This window comes from Astyanax mexicanus, chromosome 23, assembly GCF_023375975.1.
Source record: "Astyanax mexicanus isolate ESR-SI-001 chromosome 23, AstMex3_surface, whole genome shotgun sequence".
NCBI lineage: Eukaryota > Metazoa > Chordata > Actinopteri > Characiformes > Acestrorhamphidae > Astyanax > Astyanax mexicanus.
The window spans coordinates 3,903,468-3,928,835 of record NC_064430.1 but is presented as its reverse complement, the minus strand read 5'-3'; the positions used below and the strand labels follow the sequence as shown (position 1 = coordinate 3,928,835).

At 35.6% G+C, this 25,368-nt stretch overlaps 1 protein-coding gene across 6 annotated transcripts in view; it reads left to right on the top strand.

Annotated features, from left to right (window-relative positions):
* Positions 1-25,368, top strand: part of znf536 (zinc finger protein 536) — a 429,900-nt gene that overhangs the window by 367,709 nt on the left and 36,823 nt on the right. The window contains exon 8 of one of the 6 annotated variants that reach the window (XM_015605220.3): positions 19,624-22,870. The exons of the other annotated variants lie outside the window; for them this stretch is intronic. Coding sequence (XP_015460706.3) covers positions 19,624-19,733 — 110 coding nt within the window. The 3' untranslated portion in view covers positions 19,734-22,870. Of the gene's footprint in view, positions 1-19,623; positions 22,871-25,368 lie in introns of those variants that run through there. 6 annotated transcript variants of the gene reach the window in all.

Here is a 25,368-nt window from a genome sequence, read left to right as displayed (position 1 = left end):
GAGTCCTTAACCTTAACCTTAAAAAACAAGTACACTTCATAGACACTAAAAAGATACTACTAGAGACACTGATACACTGCAAAAAATACATTGGCAAAAACTAGACAAAATATATGCAAATTAAGACAAATTTATGTATATTAAGCGAAAAAATCTGCCAATGGGGTAACCAAAATGTTCTTAGTAAGATTCCTTACAAAAAGCAACGGCAAAGTCTCAAAATGAGTGAAGAAACACCTAAATCAAGCAAAAAAGTCACTGTTTTTGGACACAAGAATCAGAATAACTTGATTGCTGATTAATTGTGCTTATTTTGAGTTCAAATGACTTAAAATAAGGTACAAATTCTAAGTAAGAATGATTAAGATAATTATCCATAAAATAAGCAAAATAATCTAACACTTACACAATGCTTAGTAAGACAAAAAAAGTCTTATCAGAGAAGAAAATTAAGATTTATTGCCTTAAATTTAGAAAATTTCACTTGCTAAGATTTAGATTTTTGCATTGAAGATACATCCAGAAATACACACCAATAAAAGAAGTAGCAATGTAGCTATTAGCGATGTGGTAAAAGTAATATTACATTTAATGCAATATTAGATTTAAATATTTAAAAAAAGACAGGATCAAAAAATGATGTTTTAACACGGACCACATGCATCAATAGTGACATATTCTTTTTAAAAGAAATCTATTTAAAAGCCATTGTACAGTGATGTTTATTCTATTTCTATTTCTGCACATCATCCACTTAAACAGGATGTTTTTCAACAGGTTTTTTCATTCTCTGTAACACTTCAGTTTCAGAATCAGTTTCTCAGATTTTGCTATTTATAGGTTTATGTTTGAGTAAAATGAACATTGTTCTTTTATGCTATAAACTACAGACAACATTTCTCCCAAATTCCAAAAAAAGGCCATTTACAGCATTTATATGCAGAAAATATTTATTTGAGACATATCTGAAATAGCAAATAAAAAAATATATGCAGAGCTTTCAGACCTTAAATAATGCAAAGAAAACAAGTTCATATTCATAAAGTTTTAAGAGTTCAGAAATGAGTTAATATTTTGTGGAATAAAATAAAACATTTAATCACAGTTTTCATGCATCTCAGCATCATGTTCTCCTCCACCAGTCTTACACACTGCTTTTGGATAACTTTATGCTGCTTTACTCCTGGAGCAAAAATTCAAGCAGTTCAGTTTGGTGGTTTGATGGCTTGTGATCATCCATCTTCCTCTTGCTTATATTCCAGAGGTTTTCAATTTGGTAAAATCAAAGAATTTCATCATTTTTAAGTGGTCTTTTATTTTGATCAAGAGCTGTAGTTTCATTTTTTGGCATTACATTGAATCTTGATTTTTATTTTAATATATTGTCTTCAATTTAAAGTTCAGTTTTATTTGAAATTTCCATTTTAAATTCAGATTTTTTGTCATTCTTCTGTACTAAAAGCTTGTCTAGTCCCTGTAGAAAGGTATTGCCGATACAATAGGACTTAATGCAATATGTTCAGGTAATAATCATTATAAACAAATTGGCATCATGTCAAATACCAGAAATGGGCTAGGAAGGGTTATAAAGCCTTAAGGAGACCAATATTATTCAAAGTCTCAATGAAAAGAAGAAACTGTACTCTCTCTGGGATGATTGATGGATGATGCTCCATCCAGTACATTTGGATGAGGTGGGATCATTAGTCTCTTGTAGTCCTAGTTGTAGTTCTTACTCCAAAAATGTGTCTTGTCTGGAAAGTATCTCTACTTGCAGTTACTCCAGCAAATGCTTGATAAACTCTTTTTAATACCCTTAATTTAGCAAGAAACACTAAAATACAGGTGTCCCAATACTTACGCCCATGCAGCACAGTAACTGTACATATACAGCACAGTGTATGCTACATACTGACACAAAAATAGGCCAACCACAGGCTGTAAGTAGGATGTGGCCAAGTTCATGTGTGCTCCTTTGTTGTGAGGCGCTCTTGTGGAACATCCTCTCTTTTTTTCACACTGGGCTCACATGTCCGGTTCAAGGTCACGACCCTGAGGGCTGCCCCCATGTGGAGCGGCTGTGCACCAGCAGCCCACAACCTGCTAAATAATGGACACGCATAGAAAACACAAGCTACTAAAGCTATTGGAGATCAGAAAAGAAAAGAAAACATTGATTTTCTGATTCATTATTATTATTTTTCTTAACCTGACCTTGATCTCGTCAATCAATCAGTCATAGGAGGGCTTTAATAGCCTTACTTCCTGTGTGATCATCATTATTTGCAGCTTAAACATCAACAAAAGCATTTAAATACCTTTATTTCATAGTGTAGTCAGTAGTCTAGAACTGTTTTACCATTATTTATATACTGAAACCTCAATAACAGCATTTAAACAGCTTTATTACACAGCATGGTCATCAGTCTTGACCTGTTTATCCAGTTTCTACAGATTTAATCCTCATTAGCAGCATTTAAACAGCTTTATTATACAGCACAGTCACCAGTCTAGACCTGTTGTACCATTATTTACAGATTTGAACCTTAACAGCAGCATTTTAACAGCTTTATTACACAGTATGGTCATCAGTATAGACCTGTTTTCCCATTATATATATATCCTTAAACCTTGACAGCAGCATTTTAATACCTGCTTAACCAGTTTTTGCAGATTTAAACCTCAACATCAGCATTTAAATATCCTTATTTCATAGTGTAGTCATCAGTCTAGACCTGTTTTACCATTATTTATAAATTGAAACCTCAACAGCAGCATTTAAACGCCTTTATTTGATAGTATAGTCATCAGTCTATATCTGTTTAACCATTATTTACATATTTAAACCTCAACAACAGTGTTTAAACACCTGTTTAACCAGTTTTTACAGTTTTAAACCTCAAAAGCAGCATTTAAACATCATTGAATCATTTATTACACAGTATAGTCATCAGTACAGAGCTGTAATACAATTATTTACAGGTTTAAACCTCAGTATCAGCATTTAAACACCTGTTTAAACAGTTTTTACAGATTTAAACCTCAACATCGACATTTACACATATTTATTTCATTGTATAATCATCCTTCTTTCCCAATTTTACCTTTATTTACAGATTTGAACCTCAACAGCAGAATTTAAACAGCTTAAATTCATGCTACACCCATAAGTCTACTCTAGATTAAACAGTCTTCACATATTTAAGGTGGTATTCGCTTTAAATTAGCAATTTGCTAATAAATCATAAGTACAATTTAACTTTTTACAATTACTGCAATTTAAATGCTTTTTAAAGCCAATTTAAGATTGTTTAGCCAATTTTTCCTTTGACTTTGACCTCCAGTTGTCTTTCTTAGAACAAAAGATTAAAGTAACACACTATTCGCTCTGTGAGCATTTTTTAATCAGAGCATCAGCAGAAATGGATGAAAACTGTGTGTATAAATGTTGTATTTAAACTGTCGTTACATCAGCACACATTCACGTTATGGTTTCCGATAAAATGTCCATTTGAAAGATTGGAGATTTATTTCCGTTTGGTATTGTTAAGCACTATTTCAGGGCGGCAGATGCTCTTTACCTTGCGAGGACGATTCGCGATAAATGAAGCCGTTTCCCCCCCGAGATTCTCACTTTTCTTACAACGGCGGCGATATAAATATTTACAGCTTACAGCCTAAAGCTGTATATTTTGGAAGTGCGCTTCGATGAGATGAGCTATCTTCTGCTTCTTCTGCTTCCACTGAACTGTAGGAAAAGAGCGAAACCTCCGAATGCCGCATTGCCATTTGTATTGTATTTATGTATTGCAAAAAAAGGTAATAGATCAAGCACATTCCATTATTCCCTTATAAGATCATTAGCAAATATAATTAGATATGAAAGAAAGTAATTTGGGCGAGAGAGAGGAGAAAACGCTATCAGGCACAGAAGACAGATTGCAGCATCAGTGTTTGGGCTTAAATTGCTCTGTGGAGGTATTATCAGTATGAGGATCTCTGCCCCAGAAATGGAGTCAGAGAAGAAGTCAAGATACATCCGCACTCTTTTCGCCTCCATTTTCTCGTTAGACCTCTCCAGCCTGCCAGCCGCCGCCTCGTCCAAGATGGACCCGCCACCCGAGTGCGCTTTACAGTTTAGAAGTGTTGCTGTTTAATATCTGTTTGTCCATTTAACCCATAATAAGAGCCCAGATCCACTTCTTAATATTGATACCAAATTCACAATTACATCAAAAATTCAGACAAATTCAGTGAGCAGCTCAATTATGTTTGTTTCTTATTATAGCAAGTGTTGTAATCAAGTGGAGTCCTCCAACCGTTGACTCCCCAATGGTCAATATTTCTTTAATTTCATTAAAATTGTATTTATACAGCACTTTTTACAGTAATTTTTGTCACAAAGCAGCTTTACAGAAATAAGAATCCAGGAAAAACTCTCTCACATTAAGAAGAAGACACCTTAAGACACCTTAAGAAGAGGAGCCAAGACTCAGTAAGAGGAACCCATCCTCCTTTGGTCAGACAGTTTGGTTATATGATCAGTGATAATGTTAAAGAGATAATGGAGAGCTATAGATAATGCAAAAAGAGGTTATGAGTTATGAGTGAGAGTAGATAATGGGAACATAATGGGTAATGGAGAGCTATAGATAATGTAGAAACAGGTTATGAGTTATGAGTGAGAGTAGGTAATGGGTATATAATGGATAATGCAGAGCTATAGATAATGTGGAAACAGGTTTTGAGTTATGAGTGTAGGTGATGGGTATATGTTCAGTGTTAATATTAAAGAGATAATGTGGAGCTACCGATAATGTAGAAACAGGTTATGAGTTATGAGTGAGAGTAGATGATGGGTATATAATGGATAATGTGGAGCTATAGATGATGTAGAAGCAGGTTTTGAGTTATGAGTGTAGGTGATGGGTATATGTTCAGTGTTAATGTTAAAGAGATAATGGAGAGCTATAGATAATGTAGAAATTGGTTATGAGTTATGAGTGAGAGTAGATGATGGGTATATAATAGATAATGGAGAGCTATAGATAATGTAAAAACAGTTTATGGGTTATGCGTTTGAATAGGTTATGAGCACAGAATGGGTAATGTGGAGCTATAGATAATGTAGAAACAGGTTATGAGTTATGAGTGAGAGTAGGTGATGGGTATATAATGGATAATGGAGAGCTAAAGATAATGTAGAAACAGTTTTTGAGTTATGAGTCTAAATAGGTTATGAGCACATAATGGGTAATGTGGAGCTATAGATAATGTAGAAACAGGTTATGAGTTATGAGTCTAAATAGGTAATTGGCACATAATGGGTAATGGAGAGCTATAGATAATGTAGAAACAGGTTATGAGTTATGAGTGAGAGTAACTGATGGGTATATAATAGATAATGGAGAGCTATAGATCATGTAGAAACAGGTTATGAGTTATGAGTGAGAGTAGCTGATGGGTATATAATAGATAATGGAGAGCTATAGATAATGTAGAAACAGGTTATGAGTTATGAGTGAGAGTAGATGATGGATATATAACGGATAATGGAGAGCTATAGATAATGTAAAATCAGGTTCTGAGTTATGAGTGAGAGTAGGTAATGGGCACATAATGGATAATTTGGAGCTATAGATAATGTAGAAACAGGTTCTGAGTTATGAGTGTAAGTACGTGATGGGGTATATGCTCAGTGATAATGTTTAGTGTTAAAGAGATAATGGAAAACTACAGCTAATGTAGAAATGGTTTCTGGTTATGAGTTTGAGTAGATAATGAGCACATGTTAAGTGTTATTTTTGCTTTAAAGGAATCACAGTATTTTTTGGCAATCTTGACAACCTCTTCTTCCTCTTCTTCTTCTTCTTCTTCTTCTTCTTCTTCTTCTTCTTCTTCTTCTTCTTCGTGTAACGTCTTTTATCTCTGCATTATTTCACTTTACCAGAATCCACACCAGTCAATTCTATTCCCGTCACCTCACTTCTTCACGCTCTAACCTGGGCTGGCTTATTCCTGCACTGTTTTCTGGGGAGAATAACAAATGTGCTATTTGTTTTACCTAGCGCAAACCCCCACTTTACAAAGCAGCGTACACAAATCCGTTAAAGAAACGACGGCGGCGACGGCGGCGGCGGCGGCAGCAGCAGCAGGCAAGAAGACCTTTTTAAGTGCCACATGTACGAGTTTTGTCTGCTGCTTTTGTGTTGTTTCGGCACCGCAGTGCGCTTATCTGAGGGCAATCTGAACCCACACAACCGCCGGAGCACAATCGTGCTGTTTTTTCCCCCCCAGAAAACATTGGATTTCTTTTACACTTTGAGGGAGGGGTGGGGTGGTGCAGGCTGATCCTTCTAGTCTTTGTGAATCACTGCAAATGGTATTCATAAACATCCTGTGTTCATTAAAACCTTCTAAAAATATGATTTGGGTGCACTTCCTAGTGCTCAGCTGGTTCGTATGTGTGTGAGTGTGTGTGTATGTGTGTGTGTGTGTGTGTGTGTGAGTGTGTATAAAAGTGTGTGTGTGTGTTCGTGCTCTCATATTTACATATTTATAAATACTGGTCTGTACAATGAGGCCTACCTTTGCCAAAAACAACACTTTTCCAACAGTGCCGGATGCCTGGGAGAGAACAAAGCCACCCTCCATGGCAGTATGTGTATTTGTGTGTTTGTGTATGTATGTGTGTGTTGTGTGTGTGTGTTGAATATGGGCAGTGTGTGTGTGTGTGTGTGTGTGTGTTAGGATACTGTGAATCACTGCGAATCTACTCCTCATTCAAAACGGGATAGAAAGCAGCAGCATTTGAATGAAGACAGCTGAAGTGTTTCATCCCCACAAATAAATCTCTATATGTATCTCGCTCAGATAAGAATCTGCAATAGAACAAATCCAACTCAATTACCAGAGAAATGGCTTCACTGTATTCATTCTGTGTATCGTAATGAAATAAACAAAAAAACAAAATCATAACTCCCCGTTTTCTGCTTATATTTAAAAACCTCCAGCTTGCTTTTTTTTTTGCTTTTTTTATTAACAAAAGAGACAGAGATTGCTTTGTATTGGATTAAAAGTTTAAATACCTTCGTTTTCTAAAAAATAGAAGAGTTTATATCCTTTAATATACTAAACATCAACATATATTATTCTAAAAAAGATTATTAAACACATTGACTATATCATAATACAGTATTCAACAATAGTCAATCACTACACAGATCTCTACCTCCACACCTGCTTCCACCTGAATATATAATATTGTGCATGGGTCATTTGTGTGGAAATGGACTATAGTCTTGGGGAAATGATGTCATAAAACTTCATAATTATAAAAGTATTATAGGAGCATGATGACTTTTTAACATTTTAACATCTGAAACAGCAGACAGTAAGCCAGCGCAGTTTAGTAATCCAAAAAAATACCATAAATAGAGCAATTGTCTTAAATTTGCCTATATACATGTTAAGCTTGTCATTATATATTATGATACTGTGTATGTTTTTTTAGTTTTTTTTTTTTTCTCATGTAGCATTATTTTATTTATACATATTTTTACTATTATTTAATGCTAGAAGTTTATATACCACTAAAAATGTCAATTTAACACTTGCAAACGTGTTGTGTAGAGGGTGTATCTATACACTATGTCGTTTTTTGTCATTTTTGTGGAAAATGTTGGTTTACTTTAAGCCAGAAATGCCATGTATTAAATGCAAATGTCTTAAATTCTATATAACTCTAATATCCTATACATAGCCCCGGAAAAAAAATAAAATAAAAAAAAGACCACTTAAAAATGATGAGTTTCTTTGATTTTACCAAATTGAAAACCTCTGGAATATAATCAAGAGGAAGATGGATGATCACAAGCCATCAAACCACCAAACTGAACTGCTTGAATTAAATTTTGCATCAAGAGTGATTGCATAAAGTTGAAAAAGAAAAGCAGTGTGTAAGACTGGTGGAGGAGAACATGAAGCCAAGATGCATAATAATATTGATTTTTAAAGTCTTAAAACTTTATGAATATGAACTCATTTTCTATATAAATAAATGCTCTAAATAACAATATTTTTACATGGAATTTGGGAGAAATTAAGTGGTCTCTTATTACTATTTTTTTTTCCAGAGCTGTATATCACTATTTCTCAATAGCATAAGTCATATTGATGTGTTTAGTCATTTTTACCAGCTTTTCACTGCAAATTAAAACTATTAGTGCTCAGATTCAACCTTTGCAGTGTTAATTTAATATTACAAGTGTTGGCAAATTTGTTGTGTAGGTGATATAGTGTAGTATGTTTAAAAGTCTTAAAATGAGTTATATAAAATGTATATACTCTTTAAAAATGACCACATCATTAAAAAAAAAAAACGTAAGGTAAACTAAAAGATACAGGGAGGTAATGTGTTCCGGGCCTTTTTGGAGCACTATTCTACTTATCGTCTTTGGCCTTTCCGTTAGCCTTTAGCTTTAGCCTTTAGCTTTAGTGGTAGTGGTTGCAGTGCTGCAGTGATAAGGAGGAAGGCAGTTGTGAAATGTCAGGTCTTGGAGGCGAGACAGCAGGACAGTTCCCTGAGCGCCCTGGCCCTTGTTAACAGAGCTTGCTCCCAGCCTTGTGCCGGGCTATTGTTCTGTCCGCCTCTTCATTTAGCCATTCTGTTAAGCATGACACATGTATTAACATAAGATGGATCCTGGAGCTATGAGTCCTCTTACCATATGTCTTGTATTACTTTCCAGGGCCCCCGCTCTGCCTCGTGCGCACCCGGGGTGCGGTTATCACAGTGGAACAGTAGAGGGCGCTAGTCTGAGTGCACTCTGCTGAACTCTCTCTGTCTCTCTGAGACTTACAGTGCCTGTATTCCTGCTCATCTTGTTTTTCTCACTTTTTACACACTTTTATTACCATTAAGATGATGCTTTTTACATAAAAACTAAAAATGAAGAGTGTACAGATTTATAAAAAGGCAAAAACCTGTCTAAAATACTTATTTGTACTTAATTACTGCTTGTTTGTAGTTTGTAGTGTACTAATCATATGCTATTTTCATATGATAATATTTCATATGATTGTTTTTCTTGCTTTTTACACACTTTTATTACCTGTAAAATGATGCATTTTAAGTAAAACATGTCTAAAGTACTTATTTGTACTTAATTACTACTTATCTCTAGTTAAAATGATATAAAATTGCACTAAATGTATTCTGAATATACCAACCATATAGTCTTTTCATAAGATTGTTTTTCTTGCTTTTTACACACTTTTATTACCTGTAAAATAATGCATTTTAAGTAAAAACTATAAATCATTAGTGTACAGATAAACAAAGAGGAAAAAACATGTCTAAAGTACTCATTTGTACTTATTTACTACTTTTTTCTAATTAAAATAATATAAACTTGCACTAAATTTATACTAAATATACTAACCATATGCTATTTTCATATGATCACATTTCATATGCTTGTTTTTTTCTTGCTGTTTACTGTTTGCACACTTTTATTACCTATAAGATGATGTATTTTAGGTGAAAACTAAAAATCAGTGTAGTGTACAGATATATAAAAAAGGCAAAGCCATGTCTAAATGACTAATTTGTACTTAATAACTACTTATTTCTAATTAAAATGATATAAACTTGCACTAAATTTATACTGAATGTACTAATTATATGCTATTTTCACCAATATTTAATACAAATTAGATAGGCTTGTGTGAACCGTCCAACTGAACATATTAAAAACATTAAAAATATATATATTAAGTGTGATTAAAAACTAGATTTAACATTATTACATTCATTTTAACATTTTAAGGGGTGTAGATAAACTGCAAGCCTTAGCTCTAGTAGAAGTTATTTTACCTACACTAAACTAACTAAAGTAAACTTTTAAAGTATAGTTTTAACACATAAAATAAGCATAAAGTACAGTTTTATTGCCTAAATAAAGGCTCATATAGACATATTTAGTAAAAGTGTAGTTGTATAATTTAAAAAGAAACAGTTTTATTAAATAATACTAAATATATCAATATATATATTTTTTTATTAAGTATATCACAAGTACAAAATTAGCATACTATTAGTACACTTTCATTATATTTGAATATTGTTTTTCATAGGGGATGTGACCAAAACAATATGCTAGTCAATCAATAACCCCAAATAATGAACATATATTTACTTAAAAACAATTAAATGTAAAATTACAATTGTAAGTGTAGTTATATGTAAAGTATTTCTAATGATGCAGAAAATAAAACAGATTTTAGTGGATATAAAGTTGGAAATGCATAAGAAATAGAGCCAAATTCTAAAATAAACATTGTTGTTTTATTCTATAAACTACAGACAACATTTCTCCCAAATTCCAAATAAAAATATTGTCATTTAGAGCATTTATTTACAGAAAATGAGAAATGGCTGAAATAACAAAATAGATGTAGAGCTTTCAGACCTCAAATAATAAGTTGTACTGTAGTTCAGAAATCAATATTTGGTGGAATAATCCTGGTTGGTTTTTAATCACAGTTTTTTTTTTTTCATGCATCTTGGCATCATGTTCTCCTCCACCAGTCTTACACAATGCTTTTGGATAACTTTGTGCCACCCCAGTTCATTTTGGTGGTTTGATGGCTTGTAATCATCCATCTTCCTCTTGATTATATTCCAGAGGTTTTCATAATTTTATTTTTTCTAGAGCTGTATAAAAAAGGCAAAAATAAATAATTTCCGCATGTTCCCAAAGTGTTCCCAAAGAAATTACCCAACACGCACCGAATCCTCACGGCTTGCGGAGGACCGTAAAGTTGCTGTGTTGAGTCTCCAGCTCGCAGTGGCAGTTGTTTGGGGAGAAGGAACGGCGTCCTTAAATAATAACATTCCAGGTGGCTTAGTTAATGAAGAGTGAAAATCAAATATGGGGCGTAATCTGTAACTCATTACTGGAACTTTCTTTAAAGGGAAGTCACAAAGAGCAGGCGCCCTTGGGAGAACAGGCTTTTTTATATATAAAAAAGGAAAGCGGCTGGCGAAAAGGATTTATTATCATTATGGTTATGATTATCTTCATTTCCTCTCGGGCCGAAGCGAGAGCGTTGAGACAGCTGTAAAAGCATGACCGCAGTCTATCTGCCTCTTTAAAGCGCTGCCAGTTGTTTCACGTTGTGGAGAAACCGCGGCCTGGGTGAGTCGTGCACCGGCGTCTCCACGTTCACACGCTTACACAGAGGATCTGCAGGTTGGAGGGAGATGACATTGAGCACCGGGAGGCCGAGTCGGCGTGAACTTGAGCCCCTCGCTCATACGGGGTCTCGTACCACCATCTAGTGGAGGAAACCTGCTCTGCAGAGGAGAGAGAGCTGAGAACAGAGAGCTGAGAGTAGGGTTGCCATCTGTACTGTGAAATAATACAGAATCCTCCTTTATTTGGTAAAATTTAATTAAATAATTGATTTTATTTCTGTCCAATACACAATATACAATGTCTATCACACATCAGCACACAATCTAGCATAGTATATATGGTATATGTATATACTAATTGATATTGAAAATTGAACCGACACCTGTGATCAGAGAGTTGGGTTGCCAACCATCCTGCAAAAAGTAAAACAGAATCCTCCTTTATTTGGTAAAAGTAAATTAAAAACTTGATTTTATTTTTGTCCAATACACAATATACAATGTCTATCACACACGTCAACACACAATCTTACGTAGTATATATGGTATATACATATAGTAATTGGGCGGCACAGTGGCGCAGTGGGTAGCACTTCCGCCTCACAGCAAGACGGCCTGGGTTCGATTCCCGGCTGGGGCGTCCCGGGTCTTTCTGTGTGGAGTTTGCACGTTCTCCCCGTGTCTGCGTGGGTTTCCTCCGGGTGCTCCGGTTTCCTCCCACAGTCCAAAGACGGCACATTCAGGCTAATTGGAACTTGGTTGAAATTGCCCCTTAGGTGTGAGTGTGTGAGTGAATGTGTCTGTGTGTCTGTCTGTGTCTGTCTGCCCTGCGATGGATTGGCGGCCTGTCCAGGGTGTATCCTGCCTTCCGCCCGATGCCGGCTGGGATAGGCTCCAGCACCCCCCCGCGACCCTTAATGGATGAAGCGGTTGATAATGACTTGACTTGACTTGACTTGACTTGACATATAGTAATTGATATTGAAAATAGAACCGACACCTGTGATCAGAGAGTTGGGTTGCCATTTGTACTGTAAAATAATACAGAATCCATCTTTATTTGGTAAAATGTAATTAATTTTTTTTTTTTTTTTTTCAGATTTCCACTCATGTGCAATACACAATATACAATGTCTATCACACACATTAAGACTAAATCTAACATAGTAATATTACCAGTATTAATAGTATATATGGTGTGTATATATATATATATATATATATACATATAAAGAAGGATTGATATTGAAAATTGAACTGACACCTGGTACCAGAGAGTTGGGTTGCCAACCATCCTGCAAAAAATAAAACAGAATCCTCCTTAATTTGGTCAAATTTAATTAAATAATTGATTTTATTTTTGTATTTCCACATATGTCCAATACACAATATGCAATGTCTATCACACACATTAGCACGCAATCTAACATAGTAGTATTACCAATATTCATATATTGGTATGAGTATATATATATATATACATATATATATATACATATAAGGATTGATTTTTGAAAATTTTACAGACACCTGTAATCAGAGAATCCTCTTTTATTTGGTGAAATTAATGTATAAATTGAACTGACACTTGGGATCAACTGCTTGAACTTTTGCACCAGGAGTGTTGAAGCATAAGGTTATCCAAAAGCAGTGTGTAAGACTGATGGAGGAGAACATGCTGCCAAGATGCATGTTTAAAACAGTGATAAAAACCTTAGGGTTATCCCACCATATATTGATTTCTGAACTCTTAAAAACGTATATGTATGAATATGAACTTGTTTTCTTTGCATTATTTAAAGTCTGAAAGCTCTTTGTAGAGCTTACTGTGTCAAGATGTTGTATAGTATGTATTATTAAAATTAAGCGCTATATATTGAACATATACAGGACACAATTAGTTGTTCCATACTTCCTCAGATATATAATATCTGTCACATATATTTAGATATGCTTATGATATGCTATTTATATAAATATATATATATATATATATATATATATATATATATATACTCTACCAGAAAGTCTCTTTTTCTCGGAGCGTCAGGCGGAAGTTTTGGGTCATTTCTGAGAGAAGTGATTCAGGAGATTATAGAGCAGCATTAGCCGGAATCTTCAGAAGGAGCTTCATGAAAATTAAGATGAGCTTTTAGATGTTTTTATTTTTTTATTTTTCATGCAAAATGGTGTTTTTAAGTGTGAAATAGTGCCATTAATCACTGGTGTTCCGGTTGTTAGTGAGCTTTTTGCATTGGCTGGTGATATTAGCGAGTGAGGACGCCTGAATGTGAGGGGTTTGGGGTGGAGGGCAGTTGGAGGGATGGAGAGAGAGACGGGTAGAGAAGCTTTAATTCTTTGCTTAATCTCCATCAGCAGTTTCTAAAGCTCCAGAACCGCATCTCTTTAAGAAGTATACATCTTGATCTGTGCGTCTGACGGTGGAAGTGTGTACATAATGCAGGAGGAGCGAGGAGGTGTCAGCGTTATTGCTTTTAGGCGGCGTCTAAATGGCGATGTGTAACTCGGTTATTAAGCTGAGGAGCGACTTCTCGTTTCATTTCCATAACGCTCACCCCCCCCCCCCACACACGATTTCCCCTTCCAAACAAAACGCGTGTTTTAATTTTATTTTGTCATTTTCATGGAGGCGGTTTAAAAGAACATGACGTGGAAATGCACGGCGTAGGGTTTATTGCCGGAGCGTTTTTCGAGCTTGTACTGAGAATGAAGACGCTCGTATTGCTCACTTCTCTCTCTCTGCGCTGGAGAATACAGTAATTAAAGAAACCGTAAGCATTTCACTGCAGGTCCAACTTCAGCAAATAACAGTTCGCCTGCAGCTTTCTGCAACTTTCTGTTCATAAACTCGCTAAACTAGAGGTGGAATTATAATTCTGTGTAAAAATCTAAGGCCTTATGATGGAACAGAATCATATATAAAGATAGAAATGCATTAAAAATAGGAATAGGGTCAAATACTCCAAAAAAAATGTCATTTGTTGGGCTAGTGCATGTAATTCATGATTTCTCTGAATCTACCCAGATATACACAGTACACAGAAGTTACAAAAAAAGGGTAAAATAATATTATACAGATGAAAAATACAAAAAATAAAATAAAATTATAGTATAAACTGCAACGTTCTGCTTAAACAATTCCTATACTTGCTAAACTAGGGGTTGAATTATAATTCTGTGTAAAAAGTTAAGGCCTCATGACTTCTGTGATGCAGAAAATCCAAACAGAATCATAGATACTTAACATTTTTAACTTTTTTAACTTTTAACTTTTATCTGCAAGCTAACATATTACAGGTTTAATAATAATTCTGTGTAAAAATCTAAGGCCTTATGACTTCTGTGATGCAGAAAACACAAACAGAATCATAAATAAAGATAGATAAAGATAGAAATGCAATAAAAATAGTGTCAAAGTCTCCAGATACGGTCATTTGTTGGAGCATGTAATTCATGATTTCTCTGAATCTAATGAAAAAATAAACCAACTAATCTAAAATGCTTTTAAACTAAAAGTTCAAATTATTGTCTCACGTTTGTCTTTATCAAATTTAAAACCATGAAACGTGTGATTTGTTTCTCCCAATTTATCTACTCAATTGTCCCACCCAATCAGCTGCTACTCAGCTGTATATCCCCCCCCCCCCATCACTACTGATGTCTCAACTTCAGGAGGGTGAAGACTGGCACACGCCTCATCCGATACATGTGAAGTCAGACTCCACCTCTTTTTGAGCTGCTGCTGATGCTGTAGCATTAACGAGTAGCATCACGGCGCTAACGCTCGGAGGAAAAAGCGCAGCCATTCAGTTCTGATACATCAGCGCACAGACGCAGTGCTGACCTTGTGCTGATCTACATCACCCTAGGAGTGATGAGGGGAAAGAGAGAGCGCCATCTACTGTTTTGTACCCACCCAGAGAGAGCAAGGCCTATTGTGCTCTCTCAGGGCTCCGTCAGCTGATGGCGAGCTGCATGACCGGGATAATTGCATACCCAAATAATTCTTAATTTTATATTATCTTTGTAACTTTTAGTTAAAGTTGTATCATCAATGCACCGAAAGTATTTCATTTGTGATTTTGCATCTATAAAAAAGTTAACACACTTGTTAACAATTGTAAAACAAATGTAGAAATCTAAATGGGAAAAAGAACAAAATTTGAGAAATAAAAACAGATTTAATAGGGTCCTGTGTATGCCTATTTCTCTAAATAAATTCTCCACGTATGCATCAAATATGTGGCCCAAACCTAAAAAGTCTGTATATGATTTTGCAGTTTTTTTTTTTTTTTTTTTTTTTTTTTGCTGCAGTTCAGGTTTGCTATTATCTGTATGATTATAAATTATGATGTATTAAGGTAAAATTGCCCCCCAAAAATGTGGCCCTAACATGAGGGGTGTCCACTGTCTCTGATGTTGTAGTTCTACAATTGAATACAAATGCAAAAAATAAGAGTTCTTTTTAAAGGACATAGTATATGGCCCCGTATATGCATATTTTTCGAACTAAATTTACATCATATATGCATCCAATAACTTTAATGTGGCCCAAAAAAGGTACAAATAAGAATATTATAATGCAGTATTTCTTTGCTGCAGTGTAGTTCACCTTAAAAAACTTGCAAAAAAAAAAAAAAGAAAAAAAAAAACAGATTTCATAGATTTCGTAGGGCCCTTTGCATGCATACTTTTTTAAACTAGAATTACATCATATATGCATGAATCCTCTTTATCAAATGTGGCTCTACTTTCATTAATTTCATTAATTTTGAAATTGATCGGCTGCGATCAGCTCGGTAAAACTTATATATTACATATATTTGAGGCTGATTCGTAATATTGGAATCATTCCGAAGCAACGAGCGCATTCATCCCCTTCCACATTAGCAGTAACATGAGCTGAGGAAGACACTTAATAATTCATTGTGACTTTGCCGTGTCACGATGATGGATTTGTGTTTGTCTTGTGCCATTACAGTCACACAAGCAGTGTTTCTCCATTGTCATCAGTGTACGCACATTTTGGTAACACTTAAGTAATGCGTCTGTTGCGGCGCGCATGAATCTTTATGACAATTGGTGATAAACACCATTCGGCTTCTTTACAGCTCTAATCAGGAGTGGCTGCGACTGGCAGGTGAAGGATGCGCCGCTGCCGCCGCTGCTGCTGTGGACGTCTGCGCAGACGAAAGACAATACAGGCTTTTGTAGAAGCAGTGCAGCACTGAGCCGGGCTGGGTCTGAAGCAGACACCAGAATGCCTTTGTTAGTATAATTGCTGCTTGTCACGACTGTGTAGACTGAAATATAAGTATTATTTCTTATATACACTACCTTTCAAATGTGCCGTCAGTCCTACCAATAATGTAAAAGCAATTTGGACGGAGACAAGTGTGAATTAAGTGATTCTGAGATGATAGATGCTGGGTTATCAAAATGAAGATGTTAGATGTGTCCAAAAGGATGCAAACAGAGCTGTTGGTGGTTCATAATTGAGAAAAAAACAACAAATTTCTAATGAAATCAGGGCATTTAGCCACAAATGGCTGTTTTGGCTACTTTTTGGCTCGTACTGTTTAATTATGTGGTCTTCAAAAAGTTAGAAAATTAAATTAAAGTCAAACATTCTTGCATGGATATGATTGGACAACTTATGGACTTATATATATATATAGATATAGGTGGAATCCACTGGCTTGGAGTGAAAGCCTTCAACCAAACCAGCCATTATAATATATGATTGGACACCTCATTATCTTAGGTAACTCAATACAGGGAAAACACTGCGCTCCCCCATATGGCAGACCATTAAAGTACCAATAGTATCAACATTAGGATGTTAAATGTGTCCAAAATGATATGTAATCCAGGATGTTTGGCCAAAAATGGCTGGTTTGGCTATTGTTTGGTTTCCAACCAAGCAGGAACTCAACTGAATAATTTTGTTTAAGTTATTTAAGTAGACATTCTTTAAAGACCAAAGTTCACTGGCTTGGAGTGATAGCCTTAATCTAAACCAGCAATTCATAGATGTGATTGGAACTGCCTCCCCCATATGACAGACCATGAAAGACCAATGGCATCAAAATGAAGATGTTAGATGTGTCCAAAAGGATGCACACAAAGCTGTTGGTAATTCGTAATTGAGAAAAAGCAAACATAAAAAAGACTAATTTCATAAGTTAACCAGGGCTTTTAACTTATGAAGACGTTCATACATCAACGATGTGTTAGTGTTTGACAATGAATAGACATTGTGTTTTTTATATATTCATACTCATATAAATATAAATATAGTCTAAAGTTTCAGGACTTTTCAAGATGAAAATAAGTTCAGGACAATAAGATGAAAATAAAGTAAAAAAAATAAAAGTTGTGAAGGACAAATGACCAATGGATGAACACCATTTCCCTATGAGAAATACGAGAAAGAAATACGATAAGTGATGAGAAAGATGCGAGAGATGCGAAAGATGCAAGAGATGCGATGCCTTGGAGGACAATAAAAAAGACATAGAGGCATCAAAAGAAAGTAAAACAAAAGTATTAAGCTAGGAGTTGTTCATTCATAACCACAAAAAATGGCTGGTTTGGCTACGGTTTGGTTTTAAACGCAGCAAAAACTCTTCAGATTCCTCCACCTCATGGACTTAGCTATCTCACTATGGTTAAAACATTGCCCTTCCTATGACAGACCATGAAAGTACCAATGGTATCAAAATGAAGATGTTAGATGTGTCCAAAATGATGTTCATAGCTGTTGGTGATTCAGATTGTCCAAAAACACCAAATTTCATATTAATTACAAGGCGTTTAGCCATAAACTGCAGGTTTGACTAGTAGTTGGTTTAGTTTCCAAAGAAAGCAAGAACTCACCTGATTCTTCTTGTTTAATTCGATAGTCTTCCAGTCTACCAAAGTTCAAAAAGAAGGTAGCATCCACTGGCTTGGAGTGATAACCCTCAAACAAACCAACCATTAGTAGATATGATTGGACACCTCATGGACTTAGATATCTTACTGTGGGGGAAACACTGCCCTCCCCCATATTTCTGACCTTGTGGAACAGTGGAACTACTTTGGGGAGTTGGAGAGAAGGCAGGGCTTGGTAATATAACCAAAAAATTAATACATTAATAGGAACAAAATAAAAGTAATTGGAAACAAACAAACATTATAAGGTCATTATAAGGTATTATATGTGTGCTATACTATGTAAGGCATTATGAATACAGGAATAATAGGAAGTATTACCTTTTAAAAAAAAAATAAATAAATAAATCAGCAGGTGTCCCAATACTATATATATAACTCTGGAAAAAATGAAGAGAGCACTTCAGTTTCTGAATCAGTTTTTTTTTCTGAATTTGCTATTTATAACCAACATTGTGTTTTATTCTATAAACTACAGACCACATTTCTCCCAAATTCCAAATAAAAATATTCTCATTTAGAATATTTATTTGCAAATTTGAAAATGTGAAATGCAAAGAAAACAAGTTTATATTCATTAAGTTTTAAGAGTTCAGAAATCAATATTTGGTGGAATAACCCTGTTTTTTTTAATCACAGTTTTAGACATGCATGTTGGCATCATGTTCTCCTCCACCAGTCTTACACACTGCTTTTGGATAACTTTTTGGATAAAAATTCAAGCAGTTCAGTTTGGTTTGATGGCTCGTGATCATCCGTCTTCCTCTTGATTATATTCCAGAGGTTTTCAATTTGATCAAAGAAAATCAAAGAAACTCCTCATTTATAAATGGTCTCTTCTTGTTTTTTTTTTTCCAGAGCTGTAAAGTACAGGGTTTGGACAATGAAACTGAAACACCTGGTTTTAGAGCACAATAATTTATTGTGGTGACGGACAGTTCTGGTGGAAACAGGAGAGTTGAGGTGCACATTGAATTCTGCTGTCTTTCAGACAGCTTCCTCTTACAGCGTCCACAGTTAATCCTGTTGGATGTGGTTGGTCCTTCTTGGTGGTATGCTGACATTACCCTGGATATCGTGGCTCTTGATGCATCACAAAGACTTGCTGTCTTGGTCACAGATGCTCCAGCAAGACGTGCACCAACAATTTGTCCTCTTTTGAACTCTGGTATGTCACCCATAATATTGTGTGCATTGCAATATTTAGAGCAGAACTGTGCTCTTACCCTGCTAATTGAACCTTCACACTCTGCTCTTACTGGTGCAATGTGCAATTAATGAAGATTGAACACCAGACTGCTCCAATTTAGCCATGAAACCTCCCACACTAAAATGACAGGTGTTTCAGTTTCATTGTCCAACCCCTGTTAATATTGTGAGTGTCAGTGTGTAGTGAGTGTGTATCAGTGTGAGAGTGCGCGAGAGCGGGCCTTGGTGTTAATTTGCGTTTGTTCTTTCAACCGTAGTTCATCTGTGGGCGGAGGACGAAGCTTCCCGGAGGTTCGGCTCTGCTCTGGCCTCTGAGCATAACCTTACTGACTCTGAGATGCAGGACGCCCCGCTAATCAGAGACTAACCCCCCCATCCCGACCCCGCCCCGCCCCAACGTACCCCTTCTGAGGCTGGACTCACTCAGCAGCTGGACTCAAGAGCAAGAGGAGGGGGATGAGGATGAGGATGACGATGATGAAGATGATGACCATGGCGATAATGATGATCATGATGATAATATAAGATAAAGATAAAGGCGAATAAGTAGAGAAGATGGAAGATGGACAGCGAAGACGTTCATACATCGACGATGTGTTAGTGTTTGACAATGAATAGACATTGTGTTTTTTATATATTCATATTCATATTCAAATAAATATAAATATAGTCTAAAGTTTCAGGACTTTTCAAGATGAAAATAAGTTCAGGACAAAAAGATGAAAATAAAGTAAAAAAAAAAAAAGTTGTGAAGGACGAATGACGAATGGATGAACACCATTTCCCTATGAGAAATATGAGAAAGAAATACGATAAGTGATGAGAAAGATGCGAGAGATGCGAAAGATGCAAAAGATGCGATGCCTTGGAGGACAATAAAAAAGACATAGAGGCATTAAAGTTCAGTAAAGGATGATCAACAGGATGAAAAAGAATGGAAACATGGATAAAGTTCCCAAGTTTTCCACTTCGTTTCCTGTTCCTGTTTCCTGTTCAGTTCTCCGATTGTGTAGCTAGCTGATGTACCTTCTTCGTTTTTTTTTCCTTTTATCTTCCTTTTATCTTCCTTTTTCTTCGGCTTGGAAATTGTCAGAAAAACTTCACTCCCAGGAGCGACACATTCCTCAAACCAAAACTTTCAAGTTTTTAAGTTTCCAGCCACGCTTTCACTTTTACGAACTTTCTTCCCTGGAATTCTCATGGAATTTTTGCGGATTTAACGGATTTCTCCACGTTCCTCACTGCCCACGCAAGCGTAAGTGACAAGAACATGAATGTGACTCCTGTGACAGTCCCCAATGGACCATATCTCCATGTCTCCATGAGTTTAAAGCTTTCGGACCAAGTTGCTTTTTTTTTTTCTTTTCGAAAAATCGAGATTGAGATTTTTGGAACTTGCAAAAAATACATCTTCTCAAAAGCATTGAGTTGCATGATGCAGTGCTTGCTTTCTTTTTTTTTTTTTTTTTTTTCGAAAAGCAGGAAAAAGCGACTTTTTACAAAAGGGAAGCAATGGTGGACTGTGATTATTTTTATTTTGTTATTAATATTATTATTACTATTTTATTTCCTCCCCTTCCTCCAGGACCTGACTCTAGACTCTACAGAAGTCACAGCTCTAATAATTTCTATTCTACTAAGTTCTAGCCTTGTTTTGCTTCCCTTGTTTCTCTTTTTTCCTTTTTCCAAGAACAAAAAAAAAACTTTCAGACTTTCAGAGCCAACTTTGCTGATCATCTCTGGGGAACAAGAAAACAAATAAATAAATAAATAAATAAATAAATAAATAAATAAATAAAATAAAAACAGAAGGATTGATTGAACGAACTGTAGCACTAAACTCTTGCATCTGAGATCTGAGATCTAAAATGATGATGTTCCCAAAAACTCATAATCCCAGAAACCCCAGCAACCCAAGCTCTGGTGGAGAACGGGACTTGTTGATGATGATGATGATGATGATGCACAGATGATGAAAAATGTAAAAAAACAAACAAAAAAACTGTAAAAAAAAAAAAGAGAGAAAAACTGAAAAACCTTGAACTCCAGTACAAGGAAGAAGTGCAGAACTTTCTCATCTATCTCAGACCTTCTACTTCTTCTTCTACTTCCTCTTCTTCCTCCTCCTTCCTTTCTGGAGGTGTCTGGAGGAGGTGCTGAGAAGACCTATCTATTTGTAATATACTGCCACCAACCAGTCATCAATGTTGCAAAGTGTTCCTGACTACTGAAATGGTTTGATGTATTTACTTGTTAAAAACGCTGAAAAAAAAGAAAAAAAACGAAACGTTACGAGAACAAGAAACACAACTATTGTCTAGCCTTAGATCCAGTCATGCGTTATTGCATCTACGAAGCTAGCTGTTTTAGATTGTAGGCCTTAGATTGGATTTGTTTCTTTTTTTGTAGTACTGTACTTTTTTGCCTTTCGACATTGTAAAGTAAAGATAGCATAAAAAAAAAGAAAAAAGAAAAAGACTGACAATCTTCTCATGTTGCTGCGGCAAACAGCAAAGCGTACGCCCATACAGTATATACAGTATATACAGTATATATATATATATAATAACCACGCCTCTCTCGTGAGCGAAAGAGCCAATAGAGAGAGAGGCTACTGACCTGAGACTATTGATCCCCCCTCTTCCCAACTCGTATTTTGCACTGTGATAGTCTAATGGAAAAATCCAGTCTATACGGTACACAGCTAACTAAACTAAACTAAAATGAAGGTGTGTGTGTGTGTGTATGTGTGTGTGTGTGTGTGTGTGTGTGTGTGTACAGTATGTGTGTGTTTGTGCGTCCCTTGACATTGTGAATTGTTTCTCTCCGTTACTTTGTGAACTCTTCGTGGACCCGTACTCCGGTCCCTTCAGGCAGACCGATCTCACTAGTAAAGATCAAGATCTCAAGATCTGCGTTGCTTTGAGAAGAAGAAGAAGAAAAAAAAAACAAGAACAACAATGACGAAAAAACGGAAAAAATAAAAGACAATATTGTATTTTCACCATGATGAAATAATAATAATATTAATAACCGTGTATATTAGTCATTATTACCACAGCAGCTGCGAAGCGGAGAGAGAGAACCCAAATCCAATCCATTGGAGTTCAGATCATTCAGATATCAGTATGGTGTCTTTTTTGTTTCTTAGCTAAATATCAGTGCAAATCCTTTACGATTAGTTTTTGCAGTCTTTACTCCATAAAGTAAAAAAGGTGTCTAGTGTAAAACAAGTGGAGGAAACTGATAGATGAGGAAGAGATGAGTTTAAGAGCATTCGGGTATTTATAAACGAGCAAGCATTGGCCAATCGGAGATCCACAGCGAGTATCGAACCCGGGTCTTACTGAGCTGAGCTATTCGAGCATTCCACAACTCTGAACTCTGAACTGTCTTGTGAGCTGTACAATTTTATTTGTTCGCTGTACCCTCATGGCAGATGCTTTGTTTTGTAACTACTGATCTGTACTTATAATAAAAATAAAATGTATTCAAACTATTACACACCTGAGTGGAACGTGGAGTTTTGTGCACCAAAGAAAGGGCTGAAAAAGAGCCTACACAATGTTTTACACAACATATATGTCTGTCTGTCTATATAAAGTAACAGTCAAAAGTTTGTACACACATTCTTATTAAAAAATATTCTTTATTGGTATTATTTTCTACATATGTACTTAGGTAGTAGACTATAAAAGTAGAGCACAGAGTGAAGGAAAAGTTCTAGATCTATCTATCTATCTATCTATCTATCTATCTATCTATCTATCTATCTATCTATCTATCTATCTATCTACAGTAGTTTGGACACACATTAATAATTGTTTATTAATTGCATTATTTTCTACATTATAGATTGTTTTCTTACAAATCTGTCATCAAAGGAAAATATAAAAGCATATAAAATATTGAACATTTTTAACACTTTATTCTTTAATTCATAATTGCACACGTGTTCCATAGTTTTGATGTCATCAATATGAATATACAATGTAGATACTTTTTGACTGATACTCTGTCTATCTATCTATCCATCTATCTATCTATCTATCTATCTATCTATCTATCTATCTATCTATCTATCTATCTATCTATCTATCTATCTATCTATCTATCTATCTATCTATCATACCAGATACACATTCTCATTAATATATGTTCTTTATTTGCATTGTTTTATAGAGTGTAGACTGTTTTTATACATTGTAAGAGTTTGGAGCACAGAGTGAAAGAAAAACAGATATCAAGAACCCAGCACCTCTAGAACTCCTTTTGCTAGTATCGACCCACGCCCTTGATTGGGCAGAGAAGAAGAAAGAGGGGGGAGCGAACTCAGAGTATTTGGGATGGAGTTCGGGGCAGCTTCGCTGTAAAGCGTGAAGCCGAAGCCCCCCCTCTCATGAAGAGAAACACGATAAGAGAATAAAATTAAAGAAGGAGGAAGATGGAGGAGGAGGTGGGTGCGAGGTTTGTTCAATGAGTAGATAGAGAGGAAGTGACGGTATAAATAGGGATGGAAGTGGGAGGAGTGAGGGCGTGGATCACTCCCAAAACTTAGTTATGACACATAACTCCACTTAACTCAGTTGGAGAACCATTCCAGGTTCTACCTCATGAAGTAAGAGTGGGCAAATCTGTCATCAAAGGAAAATATAAAAAACATACACAAAATATACAAATATAAAACATATTTTTAACACTTTATTGTTTACTTCATAATTGCATATGTGTTCTTTCATAGTTTTGAAACTATAAACTAAACCCCAGAATTCAGTTGACTTCACAATTTGTTTAAATAAAAAAAATGCCAAGTTGGTAGGTTGGTGGGTATTTTGGTTGGTGGGTATTTTGGGAGGTGCACTGGGTTGATGTATGGGTTTAGGAGCAGGTACTGCAGAGGAGGAAATTACCACAAAAAAGTGTTTTTTTTTTAAGGTTTGAAAAGGTTTGTTAAAATTTTTAAACAGGACTGGTATATGTCATTACTTTGAAGGAACACATTTCAGCATTTCAGAACACATAATATACAGTTCTGGAAAAAATAAGAGACCAATTAAAAAATTATTTTAGTTTCTTTGATTTTACCAAATAAAAAACCTCTGGAATATAATCAAGAGGAAGATGGATGATCACAAGCCATCAAACCACCAAACTGAACTGCTTGAATCTTTGCACCAGGAGTAAAGCAGCATAAAGTTATCCAAAAGCAGTGTGTAAGACTGGTGGAGGAGAACATGATGCCAAGATGCATGATTAAAACCTGTGATTAAAAAACAGGGTTATTCCACCAAATATTGATTTCTGAAGTCTTAAAACTTTATGAATATATATTTTTTTTGTTATTTCAGCTATTTCTCATTTTCTACAAATAAATGCTCTAAATAACAACATTTTTATTTGGAATTTGGGAGAAATGTTGTCTGTAGTTTATAGAATAAAACAAGGATGTTAATTTTACTCAAACTTTTAGCTATAAATAGCAAAATCCGAGAAACTGATTCAGAAACTAAAGTCCATTTTTTTTCTAGAGCTGTATATATAGAGTATATATTAAATATTGGGTTTAAATTGGGCTCAGGATCATAGTGGAGCGAGAGTGTAGTGTGAGTGTGTGTAGGAGAGAGAGAGAACGAGAGAACGAGAGAGCGAGCGAGCGAGCGAGAGAGAGAGGCAGAGTGACAGAGTGTGAGTGTAAGCTGTAATAGCTGTGTGGATCATGACAGCTCATATTACCCAGGCTGCCCCAGGGCTGGTGTAGTGTTAATACTTAAACCTGTGAAACCCCGACAGACACCGTCGCTCTTCTCCTACTGCGGGCAAAAAGCTCCGACCTCACCCTCCTCAGCTCTGTTAGCAACTTCCTGCCTGCCATTCAGAAATCACTGTGCAGCAGTGTGTGTGTGTGTGTGTGTGTGTGTGTGTGTGTGTGTGTTCATACAGTCTTCATACAGTACTTATTTAATACAAAGGGATATAGTAAAAAAAAAAAAATGCAATGTATA